The sequence below is a fragment of the Cariama cristata genome, unplaced genomic scaffold (genome assembly GCF_000690535.1).
Source record: "Cariama cristata isolate BGI_N322 unplaced genomic scaffold, ASM69053v1 scaffold42633, whole genome shotgun sequence".
Lineage (NCBI taxonomy): Eukaryota > Metazoa > Chordata > Aves > Cariamiformes > Cariamidae > Cariama > Cariama cristata.
The window spans coordinates 372-16988 of record NW_009608610.1 but is presented as its reverse complement, the minus strand read 5'-3'; the positions used below and the strand labels follow the sequence as shown (position 1 = coordinate 16988).

At 47.9% G+C, this 16617-nt stretch overlaps 2 protein-coding genes across 2 annotated transcripts; one reads left to right on the top strand and one right to left on the bottom strand.

Moving 5' to 3' along the window:
- Positions 1–218: 218 nt before the first annotated feature.
- COG1 (component of oligomeric golgi complex 1) lies at positions 219–8417 on the top strand (the record flags this gene model as incomplete). The annotated part of the gene is made up of 12 exons (XM_009697197.1): positions 219–400; positions 782–952; positions 1054–1207; positions 2073–2283; positions 2457–3245; positions 3568–3714; positions 4679–4840; positions 5162–5289; positions 5896–6004; positions 6454–6563; positions 6669–6744; positions 8250–8417. Coding segments are annotated over 12 exons (2380 nt in total), but the record flags the coding sequence as incomplete, so codon positions are not given.
- Positions 8418–8994: 577 nt separating this feature from the next.
- Positions 8995–15624, bottom strand: LOC104159317 (protein FAM104A-like; the record flags this gene model as incomplete). The annotated part of the gene is given in 4 exon segments (XM_009697196.1): positions 8995–9597; positions 9599–9630; positions 11269–11331; positions 15528–15624. Coding segments are annotated over 4 exon segments (388 nt in total), but the record flags the coding sequence as incomplete, so codon positions are not given.
- Positions 15625–16617: the final 993 nt, after the last annotated feature.

Sequence of the window (16617 nt, the reverse complement as noted above, 5' to 3'; positions counted from 1 at the left end):
CATTCTATGAGCCTATGGCCTGAGATCCCGCTGCTGCCCCAAGGCTCTTGCTGCCAGCCACAGGGCGAGAACGCCTCACCCGGTCCTGTAACACCCAGATAGTCCCACTTCCGTCTGGGGAAAATAACATCGTTGGTTGGTGGGTTATCACGTAACCTCACCTGAATATCTCAGTCAGGCACCGAGACCAGTCACTGTCGGCCTTGTTCCCTTGCCAGATCCACCATCCTGCAGGAGAGCAAGTCCCTGCTGAAGAACCAGACCGTGTCGGACCAGGCAGTGGCAGAAGCCCTGTGTGCCATCATGCTCCTGGAGGACAGCTCTCCGCGCCAGGCCCTCGCCGACTTCCTTCTGGCCAGGAAGCTGGCCATTCAGCAGCTTCTCAACCAGCCGCACCACGGTCAGTATGACTGGGTTCCCTCCTTTTTAAAGTCGGAGTAACCCTCATCGCTTCACCTCCCTCTTGCCTTGCAGAAGAGTGGATGGGTTAGTCCCATAAAGCTCATGATGGTGGGGATGCAGCCATGTCACGCCACTGCGGTGGTGTGGCCAACACGCTGGCAGCGTTTTGCCCCAGCAGCAAAATGCCACAAAAATTAACAGGGCTCAGGGTCTTAAGCCAAGCCCATCTGTAATGGGGAAGCAGGTGGTGCACGGGGCTGAGTCCTTTGCCCTCCAGCCCTTCCCTGGAAGGTTTTACCAGAACCGTCGGCCTTGAAACGCAGGGCTGCTCACGCCTCTGTTGAACAGGCTGCCTTGGCTGAAAGGCATTTCTCTGCAGGTGCAGGTATAAAAGCTCAGGTGTGTTCACTGATGGAGCTGCTAACCACTACCCTGTACCAGGCTCACGCTCTCTTCTACACCATGCCTGAAGGGATGCTGCCAGATCCAGCCCTGCCCTGTGGCTTGCTCTTCTCGACCCTCGAGAACACCACAGGCCAGCACCCCGCAGGTGAGTGCCCAGGCAGCTCTGCATTAGGCCTCTGCCTTCCCCGGTTTGCAGGCAGGAGGCTACCCCTGTGCTGGGCTGATCCCCTGACCATGTGCTTCCAGGGAGAGGTGGGGTTCTGGAGGAGGAGGTGAAGCTAAGCAGCTGGTTCAGGTACCTCCCGGAGTCTGTGGTGGAGTTCCGGCCAGCCCTGCGGACCCTGGCGCACCCCATCAGCCAGGACTACCTCAGAGACACGCTGCAGAAGTGGATTGCTGTGTGAGTGTGACAGCATCGCCCCTTTGCAGGGCTCTCCCAGACACCACGTGGCCTCTGTGCCAAGGCAGCAAACCCAAGCTCACTTCCTCGCTCGCTCCAGGCAGGCTGTGCCTTCTGCTGGCTTCTCACCCAGCAGCCCCTTTCCCCAGCAGTTAAACAGCCAGAGGCAGCGGGTCCTAACAGCCAGGCTGTAACACTCTGACATAACAGACCACCTGGGCTGCACACAGATATTTGTCTAGAACTGTCTTACGCTGCCATAACCCCCAGGAAACAAGCACAGAGTAAATGAGAAGAAAATCCCTTACCTGGCTCATTTGGCTCTCGATCCAGCACCTCCTTTCTCCTTGCTGTCCTGCCCTGGACTGTGTAGGGGCAGCCAGACCCCCTTTATAGAGTTGCCAGCTCCACCCCATCCCACCAAGCCTTGCCCTGTGGATGGGGACAGCCTGGCAGCCCTGCCTGCCCCTAACAGCCTTGTCAGCCCCGTGTCATTATCCGATGGAGCCAGCTGGTCCCTGCCGTCAGCTGCAGCCCCCCCACGGTGTGCTTGCTGGCTGCAGGATGTTTGCCCAGAGCCCACACCTGCCCTCCCTGCCTGCCATCGTACCCGGGGCACCGTGCTCCCAGCTTCCACACCCGCCACAGCCCCCAGGGCTCCTGCCAGTGTGCACACGGCTTTCCTGAGGGGCCCCAGAGTGGTATCTAGGGTGCAGCTGAGAGGGAGAGGTACCCTCAGCCCTGCAGGCAAAGCCTCTTACCAACAGGTTAAGAATTCCCCCACCTTGATGTAGCCGATATTCTCTCCTGCCTTCCCCGGGGCTGTGTCTGAGCAAGTCAGATTGAAGTGAAACATTGCCTTCAGGTGCAGTGACGACATCAAGGCTGGGGTCAGCAACCTGCTTGTCTACGTGAAGAGCATGAAAGGCCTCGCGGGGATTCGTGACGCGGTGTGGGAGCTGCTCACGAGCGAGTCCATAAGCCAGAACTGGGAGGTGGTGTGCCGTCGCCTTTTGGACAAACGTGCTTCCTTCTGGGAGGATGTGCTGCAGCAGCTGTTCCTGGACAGGCTAGAGGTGGGCGTTCTGCCATGGCAATTCATGGGCAGCCTTGCTCTGTGACCCCTCTTCTTGTCTCAAACAGTCCGCTGGTGCTTGTTAGCAGCACTAAGTGTGTATTTTAAGTGCTAGGTAGCAGGAGGCACGCATAAAAGGTGCTGCTTTCCCCCCCATCCCCGGTTCTGTTCCAGACACTGACCAAAGAAGGGTTTGACTCCATCTCAAGCAGCTCCAAACAGCTTCTCACCTTAGCGTTGCAGGAGCTTGAAGTCAAATCCAGCACCTCTGCCCTGAGCAAGCACATCCAGTTTGAACACAACGTGGCCCTGTTCCTGTGGTCAGAGACCTCCAGCGACCTGCCCTCTGACGCCGCTTGGGTCAACGTGGCAAACCGCGGCCAGTTCGCTAAGAGCGGCCTGTCCATGAAGGCCCAGGCACTCACGCCGTGCGTGCAGAGCTTCTGCTCAGCTCTGGACTCAAAGCTGAAGGCCAGGTTGGACGACCTTGTGTCCTACCTTCCCGCGGACTCCTCGGCCACCAAGGAGGTGGCCCCCATGGTGCAGCCACGCTCTGCCTTCGACCGCTATGGTGACACCGGCACGGTGGAGGGGCTGCTCCGCGACCACTGCGTCGGCTGCATCCACCATGTACTGGGCTGCGTGCGCGAAGAGCTCCGCAGTGCCCAGAGCCTGCTGGGTGGGCAGGCGGACGCTCCCAGCGATGCCAGACTCAATGCTGTCCTCTTCATGGCGAGACTCTGCCAGTCCCTGACCGAGCTCTGCCCGCACCTGAAGCAATGTATCCTGGGCCAGTCGGGCAGCACGGAGACGGTGCTGAAGGAAACCCGCTCCACCAAGAAGCTGGGGAAGGGAAAAGCCCAGGAGGTGACCCCTGTGCAGGCCAAGTGGCAGGAAGTGAAGGCAGAGCTCCTGCAGCAGAGCCTGTTTGCTTACCAGATCTGGAGCTCAGCTGTCACCAAAGTAAGGAGCTGTTTCTCTCATCACAGTTGCTTCCTGCGTGGATTTCGCTTGTTCAGCTCCCGGCGGTCAGCGCTGCTGCTCCTTAGCTGGCTGCTGAGAGCTTGCCGTGCTGCTGCCACGCTGCTCAGTCAGCCTGCAGGGAGAGGAAGCGGCAGCAGCTCGGAGGTGGCATCCAGAGGGATGGTCTCCGTAAGATTCGCTTTGGGAGGAGCGGGGGGTGCAGGACGTTGGTCTTTCTGTGGGCTGGAGCAGGCTGCCTGTCCTTCAGTGCTCCTGTTAGAGCTCGGTCTGTGACTGGGTGCTTCTGTGTTTTGCACTCTAGGGTCTGGTTCAGTGCTTTACCCACACGTTGCTGCTCGACACAGCTGGCTCTGTCCTGGCCACAGCCACTAACTGGGATGAAATTGAAATTCAGGAGGAGACCGAGTCTGGAAACAGCATAACGTCAAAGATCCGTCTGCCCGTGCAGGTACAAGAAACGTCCTCTTGGTAAACACAGAAAAAGGGTCGGCTGGGAGGAGAAAAGCGCTGGTTTCCAAAACTCTGCTTTGTCAAATGGTGCTGACCTGCTGTGGAGTTTGCTTGGTGTTATGAGCAGAGGGCAAACACTCCCTGGTGCTCTTACTTGGTCTTTGAGATACTCACCTCCTAAGGACAGAGGTCAGAGGGAGGAAACTAGATAGTTGCTGCTGTATATTCGATGAATAAGACTGGCCCAGATCCTGTAAAACCAAGCCAAAGAAGGACTTAGGCCTGGTTTATACACAGAGGCCCCCAGGAGAGACATTTCATGGAAATTGGATGCGCTGAAGGACAGGGCTGCAACAGTGGGACTGTGCAAAGCCTAGGAGAACCGTGGCTTGCAGCTTTCCACGTGGTGGTGGTGCAGGAATGACACCAGCAGTGACAAAGCAGGTGGCAATCCCACAGAAGGAGAGGAGGGCCAGGGCAAGAGTGAGTTCTGTGTTTGCACAGTACGGGAGGGGCTGGACAGGGCAATAGCCTTTTGTGGTGAACCTTATGAGGTGAATTTTGTTGATTCTGAAGGAAAAAGCAGCCAGATGAGAGCTCAGGGTTGCTGGGCGGCCCAGGAGAAGAGCAAGCCCAGGTAGCAGGTGGTCAAAGCAGGGTCAGTGGTGATGGAAGAGGCACAACAAGCAATTTTGTTCTCACTACGCTCAGGTGAATCCCTCTGGTAAAAGTACTTGTGGGACTTTGAGGACTGCTATAACCAAAAGTCTGGTGTGTCAGTAAATAAAAACTCGAGAGATACTTGAGCTATGCTATGGGGGCAGGCAGGTCTGAGCGGCAGAGCTTTGCGGTTGCTGAGGAAGTAGGAAGCTCACATCACGAGAACTGAAGCGATGTTGTACCGTTGATAAAGTTAATGCAGCTTACAGACCACATGAAAATCACACTGTTTTCTTAAACAGCCATCCTGGTACGTCCAACGCCTCCTCTTCAGCCTGTGTCAAGAGGTGAACCGCGTTGGTGGTCACACTCTTCCGAAAGTCACCTTGCAGGAGCTGCTGAAGACCTGCATGGCAGAAGTGCTCGCTGCCTATGAAAAGCTTGTGGAAGAGAAGCAGGAGAAGGTACGTGAGTAGGATCCATCCCTTGCACCAGCTGGTGTGGGACGGGAGGGTCCCCAGGCACGTGGTGGTGCGTACGTTCCTGTCCCTCGGAACAGAAAATGTCTGCCAGTCAGAGTTGGAAAGGGCGAGTGCGTTCTTCCCCTGCCTCCTCCAAAAATGAGGCAACAAGTGATCAGACACCAGATTGTGTGCTCAGAACCGTTCAGTTAGGTTGGTTGTTTCTTGGTGCTGGTGTTTTTAAATGTTTCCCCTGAAGCAGTCCTTTGACAGCCCGCTCTCAGTGTGAGTGAAGAGCCCTGTTCCTGACTGTCCTATTTGCAGAAGGCAGGCGCCTTCCCCATGACCCAGAACAGAGCTCTGCAGTTACTCTACGATCTGCGGTACCTGAGTATCATCTTGACGGCAAAGAGTGAGGAAGCAAAAACCAGCAGAATCAAGCATGACTCCAGGTGCGGTGCAGTTTTGGGGTTCAGATACTAGCAGTAGTTTGTGGGGCCCTAAAATGGTTTAAACCAACAGCCTTACCGGCTGTCAGGAGGACGCCCACAGGAGTGGTGCTGTTGGGCCTCATGGGAGAAGGACAGCGCAGACTCTGAGGTCCGACATCTTCACCGACACTATGCTCACCTGCAGAATGTAGGAGGGGTGGGATTCTGTGGCTGAGAGTTTAAAGACAGTGGGCCGGTCCCCTCTGCTTGCATACGCAGCGTGTCTGTAGGGCGGCAGGGATACCGCCAGGGGATGCCTGTGGAGAACAGTTAAGCTTCCACCCAAGCGTTAAAACCTTGTTTATGCTCAAGTCTTGAACTGAGGCATCTCCCTCTGAGACGTACCACAGGGAGAAGGTTCCTCTGCGAGAGCAGATGTTGTAGGTTGTGTAACAGCTGGAAACCCTTTAGGCAGCTGCTGTTCTGCTGAGTAATTCCCCTTTTGCTCGGTCACCTCTTGGAGCAAGTCCCTCACTGTTTCAGAGGGACCAGTGAAACCGCCCTGTTGGCATCGTCAGCCATCGCTAGGACATAACCCCTGACAGGACTCCTCTGCTCTGCTTGTAGGATCGAGAAGGTGACCGACTTCCTGGAGGGACACATTGATCCGTTTGACTTGGACGTTTTTACTCCACACTTGAACAGCAACCTTAATCGCCTGGTTCAGCGAACCTCCGTAAGCTCAAGGAAGAGGAAGGGATGGCTCAGGAAGGAGGGCTGCAAACGCACTGAGGGGCAGCTGGGGTGGCTTTATAAACTGCTTAATGCCTAAAGATAACTACTGGCGCTTACTCAGCGATGGGAAGAGTATTCAGTGCCAGCTGAAGATAAGAGGAGCTTGCTGAGCTGGCTGCACCGCACATAATCATGCACGGAGCTGGCTGAACTTTATCTAACAGGATTCACTGGAGCCTGTGCAATGCTAATTGGGTTAAGTAGCACTGAAACAAGCCTAGAACTCAACTATGGTAATAACGAGCAGCGCCAATTAAAAGCAAAAGTTAAGAGGGGGAAGGGAAACACTTTGTGTTCAAACTTAAAGCCAATCACAAGTGGCGTGCTAGTAGACTTGCCAGCAGCTCTGCGGCTGCCCCCAAATGCAGACGGCTTCTTCGTGCCTTCCAGGTTCTCTTCGGCTTGCTGACCGGGACAGAGAACCAGTACACGAGCAGGAGTGGCACGCTGAGCTCCCAGGAGCTCCACAACATTTTGCCGTTAGCATCCAGCCAGATCAGGTAAGGTATTCGGCTCTTCCGTGCTTTCTCATGTCTCTTTGGGAAGCGGGTCTAGAATTGCTGCTTCCCTGTGACCGGCCACATCTCTTTCTTCCATCTCTTAAGATTTGGACTTCTGCCGCTGAGTATGTCAAGCTCGCGCAAGAGCAAGTCTGCTGCTAGGAGTACAGAAAGAGTTCAGGTTGGTAAAACTGAGCCGTACTAACTTTTTGCCAGTACTCATTCTCCCACCAATACTAGAGCTTGCGGGGAAATAAGAAAGTAGCCAAACAGTTCATATTTAACCTGATTTTTATTTTCGGTAAAATGAGAGAACCATTACGGCAACACAGCATGAGATGGTTTGGATTTCCCCTTGCCCCTCAAAAAAAAAAAAAACCAAACCTGATGGCCCATGTATTTTTGGGGCCCACTGCTTTGTGGTAAAACATAGGCAATAACCACCATGAAAATGCAGCGAAGACTTGTACAGATGAGGCAGTTTGAGATCAATGCATAAAAGATGGTTCCTTGAAAGATGGCTGCAAGAAATGTTGAAGGATACTAGCTAATTATTTGAACTCCTTTCCAGTGCAGTGCTGACCTGTAACTCCTGACGAAGCCTGGCTTGGGTATTTAAGCCTGTGTGAGCAGAGTGGCTTGCTTCTCTTGCAAAGGCTCTGTGTTGTCCCGTTCCTGAGTTTTGTCAGTAGATGACCATTATGTTGCTACATTTCCCCCAGTTTAAAACATCTGCTTAACTGGAGTTCTTTTTGCTGAGGATTGAGAGCGCCAAGGAATACCTCACCACTACAGGAAGCAGTAATTAGTAATCTGTTTCCTTCAGCTCTTATTAACCCAATAATCCATCTGCAGTGATGTCTTTTCAACTGGGACAGAAGAGTAAAGGTCTGGTTTTACCAGAGCAGAGCGTGTTACTTGAGATGCTAATGTTTAATCTGCAACTCCTGTTCTCCGTTATTCAGAAGCATTAAGGACCAGACATAGTATAAAGGTGAGAGCGTGTTACTTGAGATGCTAATGTTTACTCTGCAAGTCCTGTTCTCTGTTATTCAGAAGCATTAAGGACCAGACATAGTATAAAGGTGGTTTAAAAGCCCAAAGCTTCACAAGAAAAAGGTATTCTTTACCTCTTACACCTCAGCTGCAGTAGAGTGTAGAAGTGCGCAGTGATATTTGGCTCGCTCCTACCACTCCCCTCACCTGCTGTGGTAGCACGCGTATGATCGTTGCTAGCCACGCTTCTCGGAGTCCCTGCCAGATCCTTGCTCCTTTTATGCTAAAACAGTTCTGCAGAGGTTAAAGTCCGTAGTTACTCAGGAACAGCTCTCTGCAAGGGCAACAGCTGTACTTCTACCGTGCTGTTACCCCTTGCTCTGAGAGCAACAGCCCCTTCCCTGCAGTTCAGAATGATATTTTTTTTTTTTGAGCATTGAATGACATCTGAAAAGCTACCCGTTGCTAACAACAGCAAGGCGCTGTGCTTCTGCCACTCAGAACTACCTCCGTCTGTCAGTCACTAACCACCAGGAGTGACACCACTTGGGTTGTGGTTCAAGCTCAAGTTGCCTGGGAAGAGCTGTTCTGTAGTCTCCGCCTCCTTGCAGCTACTATAGATGTGGGTATGGAGTAAGTCAAAGGTATGCTGTAATAGTTACTGACGCTTCTGTTGTTAAAAACTAACAGATTCCGCCTCCTGCACTGACAAGAGCAGAAGATGAGGCATCGCGCCCTGGCTCCTTGTTCAGGCAGCTTGTAACCGAGGAGGAAGACACAGCTGCACCTTCTCTCTTCAAGCTGGGATGGCTTTCTGGCATGACCAAATGATGCAATAAAAAATAAAAAGTTTGTCTCTGTGTTTGTCTTCACTGAAATCCCTCTCTCCCCTTGGTGAGGAGCGGTGCCACCCCCGCTGGTATTGTCAGAAGAGAAGTACTTTTCCACCCTTAGCCAGATCACAGTATGCCACTTGAACCAGGCACAGGTCAGGATTGTCCTTGTCCTCTGGCTGCTGGAACAGAGGTGCAGCTACTCTTTCACCTCCTCTTCTTTAGAAGTTGTTAACCTTAAATTAAAGGGAAAAACCCAACTACACGCTGTAACAGAAAGCAAAACACTTCACAGCTAGAACTGGGTAGTGGAGCAATGTAAGACTCCCCTCCCCAGCCTACTCTCTACTCTTCTCCATAGGCACCACTGCTCTCGAAGTGAGCCCAGCAGGCACCTGACATTTCAGCTGCAGCTGCCTAAGCTTGCCTGGGTCTAGCTTCACATTTTTTCGGTACTGCAGCAGCAAGCAAGAAAAGGCTCATCGCACACCGAGCTGGGTAGAAAGTTTGCAGCTGGGGCAGTCCTAAGGGATTCTAGTGGCAGCACCTATTCTTACTGTCTCGTTGCCTCTAAATGCTCAAAAAAATTATGTTGCCAAATAAATTTTTTACTAGTTTATTGAAATTAAAAAAGACTTATAAAACTGAAGATGAACATTTGAGAGAACTTTACATAAAGCAACAAATCGCTAACAAACAGATTAGGCAGTCGATTGGAATTGGACATTTTGCAGTCCTCTAACACAGATGTGAATTCCTCGGTCTCCTTGTGACACGTACTTTATAACCACCCCAAAAAGAATCCTATAAAAATTGCTTCAAAGCCCCTTTTGCATTGCAATAGTGCAGCAAACCACAAGTAAACAATTTCCTGTTAACCTGTTATTTCAAATATAGACTGAAAAGGCAACAGGCATTTTGTGCAATTCCATTTTAACAAACTTTTAAGTTGAAATATCAAATCTACACAGTGCTGTCCCTTCACAGAAGGCAGGGAACTGCTGGTTCATCATGTAGGAAGGCGTCCCCGGCTCTGTAAGCTGTGAAAGTGTGCCTCCTTCAGGATCTGGTTGATGTGGAAGTAAGGACCTTGGCTTAGTGCAGACTGCTCATGGAAGGTCTGAGAGGAGACGGGACTGGATCCTGCAATTACTGGGTTTAGGCTGGTTTCTCCACCGCATGCTCTGTCAGGGCTGTTGATGCTAACTGCTCCTGCTGCCGCTATCGCTGCTGGAGGACTGAGACAAAGAGAAGGTTAACAGCAAAATCACAGAGTTTTCTCTCCTGTCCACAATTAAACACCTCAGGTAAGCAAACCATCTTTATGGTAAGTCCCTCCCTTCCAGATTTTCAGGCTCACGTTCAGCCTGATGGACTAACATAAACACACCAAGTGCGTTCTTGGCATTCATCGTTTCCGTTATTGCCAACACGTGAAAAGCGTCACAGAGCTGAAGGGACGAGCAAGCCTTCACCCGGAGGTTCGCTGACCTCCAGCACATTGGATTTAAATCTTTCGGTTTTAGGCCCACCAGCTCTGCCCCCATGACCCACATTAGCACTAGTGAAGTTTGCTGATTTCATCTGAGAACTGGAAAATAAAGAACATTCCTACTGAACTGCACGTGTCAGTAAAGGCAGGCAGGGCACAAGGAAAAGTTTATCGCTGCTGGTCTAGCAGACATTTCAGGTGAGCACCATGCAAAGCATTTTCCTCCCAGTCAATCTTTCTAAAATGAGATCTGAAGCATCCAAAGCAACAGGCTGTTAAAAATAAATGCAACACGATACCCATTTTAAGTCTTTGAACACCTTGACATACATACAACTATTCTCCCAGTTAAGTAAGGATGGCAATGTTAACTCGAGGTTTTCCATAACAATTTACTTGACAGGACAGTGAAAGAGCGACAGGCATTGAAGACTTCTGCATGCAGAAAAGAGAACTCATGATTTAGCTCGCATAGAGGACAGGGCTCGTTTGCCAGCATTTAGGATAAACACATTTCATGGTAATGACTGGAAGAGCATTAGCCATCATTTTCAGTGTTTCAAAGACATAAAACTGTTTGGCTTACACCATTTTAAGGGCTGCTAATGAAAGGTTCCATTAGTTACAGCTGAAATACTTCATTATTCTGTGATACACTGTTCAGGACAACACTGCAAATATTTAGGTGCTTAAGAATCAGCGAACAGCTACTTTGCCATCCCCTAAGAAGTAAATTCACAAAAGCAGCCAGCACAAGTGACAGCAGATTAAAAAAACCCCACATTTTCCACAGCAGAGGAAGATAAATTTAAAGAAGTCCACAGTAATTTAACAGTCAGCACCACATCCAGAAGGCCTCGCTTTGGAGTAAATCTGAAGAATGGTGCAAACTGCACCCAACATGTCTGTCAGTGAGCAGTGAGAAAGGCCCAGGAAGGCACTGTATGAATATCTGAGGTGGACCACATCTCAATGCCGACTGGAAACCCTACGGCACTGGTTCCACAATCGATCGCGACAATTCAACCATATAAATTTCCTTGTTTTGCTAAGCACCAAAAATGCTTCAGTTCTGTTGTAGTACAGCAAGCAAGACAACAGTATCGAGGCTGCACCCGTGCTGGCGTGTTAGGTTCAGCTAGCAAAGAGAAAACAACAACACACATGTGAAGTCATTCTTGAGGAAGCAGCAGATGTAACTACATCAGCAACCAGCTCCTCTTCCCAATGCTGCTAAGACCAGGGAGGGAGAGAACACCAGAAGGACAGGGAGGAGCCACGAAATGGTGCTTGCTAGACCATCTCGTTTTGCGTAGAAGCACAAATACTGAAATGCAATGCTGTTACGCTGAACAAGTCACAGCAGCCTTGGAGAGAAACCCACCGCACAGGACACACTGTTTCCTTTTAGTCTGTGTTCCTTAGTGTGTTTCCTTACAGCCACCTTCTGAAAATCAAGGTAAAAATCGAAATGAGAACCTAGTATTACTCACTGCTAAAGCTTCACATCTTAACGAACATTTTGGAGCAGTTAGTAACGATTATTTTATGTGTAAGTTTTTAAAGCTGAGACTGTGTCCTGGGACGGGCTTCCTACATCTAAGGCTGTTGACAGATCTTGTTTGTCAGACCCTCTTTATTTCCATTTCTCTAATGCAAAAATTCACTAGCACATGAAGCCCATTTATTGCCCAAATCACGTCAAAGACCTACCATTTCCCCAGGCTGTGGTGCACATTCTGTTACGCATTTGGACTACAATTAGACAAAAAAAGAATCCTTAAAGTCATCATGTCAGCAATGACAGGCATCTACACAATGAAACAACGTTTTAAGTGCAAGGGCAAAGGAAAGTAGCCCAATGGAAGTTTATGAGTACTTTTAAGTATCAAAAGGACATTTTCATGGTTTACCTGACTCATTAGCCCATCTTGACATCACACTGAGCAGCTATAGAAGTTCTAAACAATTTCCAAACAAATGTCCCATTAAATGTAGTAATCTGCTGATCTGTGACGTAGCATCTCAATCACTCATGACAGGAACTTAAGAAACAGCCATTCATACCCTGCTGCTCTCAAAATCTTTCAAGATGAGTTTAACAGAGATATTATCTGGTTTTAGTTGGAATTTAAGACCAGCACTTCCTCAATAGCAAGATACTGTAGAGTGGCATAGCTGCAACGCTAGACAAAAAACTTTGATTTGAGAGAAGCAACTGCTGCTGTGTGTCAGCAATCTCCGCCGATGAAACAATGGTATTTCTAAGCTCTGGGGAATCCTGTCATCAGTCAGAATAACAAAGAGGAACCACAAGAAATTAGGTTTTACAGAAGTTATTCAGGAAGTAAAAGAGTTAGCCGGAACGCTGCAGACTCCCTTCCTTCCCAGGGAAAATCAGAGCAAAGGCCTTTTCCTTGGTGATTCCCCAGGTTGCAGAGTACAACTGCAGATTCTCATAACTCCCACGAGCGGCTGCTTGCAGCCGGGCCTTCAGAGGATCCACTACAACTCTGCCAGACTTGATGTACAGGCCAGCAATGACAGGAGAGTAGGAAGGGCTTTTGCTGAATTTATAAGCAAGTACCAGGGAAAAGACCACACCTAAGCTCTCGGCAAACGGGGAACAGGCTGAACAGGAACTGAAATGTGGTGGTAAATGCTCTGCTTCACTAATGTTTAACATTTGCTGTAGTTCTAGTCTAGCCTTTTCGTCGCGTGCCTGTTCATAGACTGAACCGCAAAGGAGAAGTTTACTGTCATCCTCAGGGTGGCTGGCACCTAGGAGTGTGGGAGTGGTTTGTTCCAGGAGGAGCAGGAATTGCACATCGTTACAGTAATGTGCTGATAGAGATTGAAGAGCATCTCAGTTTCCCTCCTGTAAAAGTCAGAGTCAAGGATGCTGTCTACCCAGGATGAAAGGACAATCTAGTGGGAGAAAACAGTGATGTCCTTTTGCATCAAATCTAGCTCATGTGAGCAGTAGGATTCAAAGTGAGGGACTGAGGGATAACAACACAGAACAACCCAGGGTTGAACTACCACCAAGGGGAAAAAAAAAAAATCTCCCTTCATCTTTCTTTTCATAGCTGACAGCAATATGTGCAAGACAAAAAAATGGAAAGAGATCTTGACAAAAGCCAAGTCCAGCTTTAGTAATATGGTTGCCTGATTTTCACACTGGGGTTATGTTCTCAAGTAAACCACACTCTGTAAGAGAAAACAGACAACGTTCAACTGAAGGCAGGCAACAGAATTAGTACTTTAGCTAATGTTTCACAAAAAGCAGGTGTGCGTATGCCCTCAGATGAACAGCAATTCTCTTCTCATGTACTCTTTGAAGTTACAAATTGCTCCTACACTCACACTTTCTCTCCTAGTTCAATATCCTAAAACTAGTGAGGATTTTTAATCAGCAAGAGCTCTCTTTGCAAATGGCAAAGTATCAGGAAACTACATAAAAGCTTTACAAATGGCCAAGAATTTCAAAGTGAGATCAATCGGAAGCACTTGTGCACTATAAGCACAAGAATGTCTCCATTTGGCACAGGAAGTCGTCAAAGAAACATTCGAATAATACTGATTTAATCTCATGGCTTGAATTTCTGGGCATGCTCAATTCAATGATCCTACATTACAAGAAAACAAGCAAAAAAAAAAGCTCTATTCATCAGCAGACGACATTGTGAATTTCGTTCCCTCGAGAAAGCGAACATTGATTTTTGTAAAACTGTGTCCAGCAGGCACATTCCTCCACTTCAGTGTCAACAGTAAGAGATTCTCCTTGCCTGCACATCAGGGGTTAATGTGTTAAAAACATACTTTTACAACACAAGTGCATGCATGAAGCAGGAGTCTTAATGTTAGCCTCAGCAACTGACCTCTGCACTGATGTCGCTGGTGGCGGGGCAGGCAGTTCATGCCCATGCTGTTCACTTGCAGGCACCCAAAACAAACCAGCCGTTAAGGACAGAGTTAAGGTCATCCATTCTTGTGTGGCTACTGCAAGACTATTTCCATTGCTGCATTTTAGCGGCTTTGCTCAGTCAAATGCCAAGTGTTTATAGGACAAGCAAAGGTGCTTCTGCCACTCACCATTAAGGTTTTTCCTGATATTCTTAATTTCATTACTCCTACTTCAATCCCTTGTTCCACACTAAATTCTTCCTCCTCCCGCCACAAAGCTCCTTTAGCCATTAACTACTCTACACGCGGAGAGGTGTTTAACCTGTTGGACAAGTGATTCAGTGTCAGATGGCAAGCAACTATTTACGGTTCTACCCGTTATACACAAGAAGCAAAACCAACTTCATCCCAGCAGGTCTTCCTTCTGGCAAAACTGCAATACAGCAGCCAGGAACATTTTTCATCACAGTGAACTCCTTCGTGGTGAACATCTCAGCTGTTAGAGCGTTTTCCGTACGATATCACTATCACATCAGCTACTTGTAAAGGTGTACAGGTTAAAAGAAAGTTTCCCTCACAAAAGGAACAGTGGGATACAGAGCTTCCTATCATTTTAAATGTAAATACACATTTGAAACCATTACCATACGATAAAAGGTGTGTTGCTCAAAGTTACATAGCACAAAATATTTTCTGCAGTCAAAGTACAGTTAATAGTTCAATATAACTGCAATAGTTCATAATTACACATTACGGCCAAGCTTTAAAGCGAGAAGGCTGTACAAAAAACTACAAGGATATTTCAAAAAACCTTAAAAGAAATCTATTTAATTAACTTCCAAGGGCACAAACCAGGAGGGAGCCTCTGCTCTGCACACTCTTTTTCATGAACATTTTTCAACAGAACTACATTGCTAATTAGAAATGCATACAGTGAATTTTCAGATGATTAATACAGGCAACAATTCAGGAAATCTGGCAGCAGTTTGGAAAGTAACATTTTTTAAAAAAAGAAATCTCATAGCTAGCAAATTGCACCATCCTAGAACACCTGTCATGTGAGCGATTAGAGAATAAGAAACAGTTTATCCCACGTCCAGCAAAAAATCATGGCAAATATGAGTAGAAACCCAATAGTTTGAGTTCAAGTGTTTCAGCTGTGAACGAGCGAGTCTTGCTTAAACTGATGAGCTCTATCAGAGCATTTTTTAAACATCAGATAAGCACCACTGCTTGCATCAGGCACTTTGTGTATCGCACTGGTTGGAATGCTTTTTGACTTTCTACCACAACCAAACAGATTACTGTAAGTAAATGCAAAGCTGGAAGAGCAGATGGCCAGGCAAAGTGACCACAGACACTTATAATCCCTTCTAGTCATCTCCTCAGTTCTGGATATGTTACACCGTTTCGGACAGCAAAATGAGAAGTGGTAGCAAATGCTTTTCTTGTATCTTCACTCGGGTACTACACATCAGTATTTGAAATATATTAACAGAAATATTCAGGCCAAAGATAACCAGGTTTACTGGAAAACATGCTGATTTCCAAACCACATCTTACAGATTTCAATCTCTGATGTAACACAGTCAAGCCTCATGACCTTATACACAAAACAAAACCAAAAAAAAGGTGTCTTTATTAACTACTCTCCATGAATAAAATTTCACAGAATATTCCAACCGTTATTTAAATTCAGCACTAAAGGAAACTGAATTTGCCTGAGAAGGCTCTCACCTCAGTATCCCAAGAGTCCTGAAGGACAGTATTCCTGGTACTACGTTTTGTCTGGGGAATATGACCATCATCTTCATTGCCATTCCGTCTCCTCTTCCTGAAGAAAGTTCAGGGAGAAAGGAGGAAAAAAAAAACCACAATATTATCAGCTTACTGATATACCTTCCGTCTTGTTCTCTAAAGGTAACTGTACAAAAAGAGTGTGAAAACTTGATAAATTAATGAAGGATGTATCTAAACCTCTGATGCGCTGTGGACTTTCATATTCTCTTTTTAGCTGTTGTCTACAGAATAGAGAGAAAACAATCATGTTTCTCACAAAGTAGCCAGGCTGATGTTTCATATCAGTTTAAGGCGCATGGAATCACACCTGCCATTAAACCCAGTGCTGAGCGTCTTTCTAAATAAACACGTTTGATGATTCTCAGCCTTGCAACTGCTCTCAGTAGTCAGGCATGTCTAAAAATAAGCCTGGGACTTTGAATGACACCTGACAGGGTGAGAAAAGCACCCGGGAAGAGTGGCAGTGACCACACTTTCAATAAATACCCAATTACGTTCACCTTGCTTACGCGAGTCTGCAGTTAGCGCCCACAATGACTTTCTTTAGTCTCTCCATTCAGACACCATTTGAAGTCACATTCCTGAACAACGTTATTTTCCATGCAGAAAGAAAGTTTTGTCAGGGAAAAGAAATCCTTCTCCGTTTCTGATGTATATGCCATCCTCTTATGACATCAACACTGCTTCAGAGCAGCTGATCAACAACAGCAACCTAGAATTCCTGCAAACCAACGTCTCTCAGTGTCTGCGGGCTTTTAATACTAATATCAAATTACTTTTCCCCACCGTACAAAAATCACAGGTCAACCAGGACCTCCGTGTGCTGGGCACTATCCAAAAATATAGGATGGAGCTGTTTTGGTGCCTAAAAATTAATACATGCTCAAATGAGTCAAAACAGACTCGAGTGAGGTATTTATAACTGAATCTTTTCTTACAGACAAGCTTCTGCAACGGATTCAGCTGCCAGTACTTGGTCCACGCCTACAGACCAGGAGCTGCCTCCTCACTCTCCCATCCCTGGGAT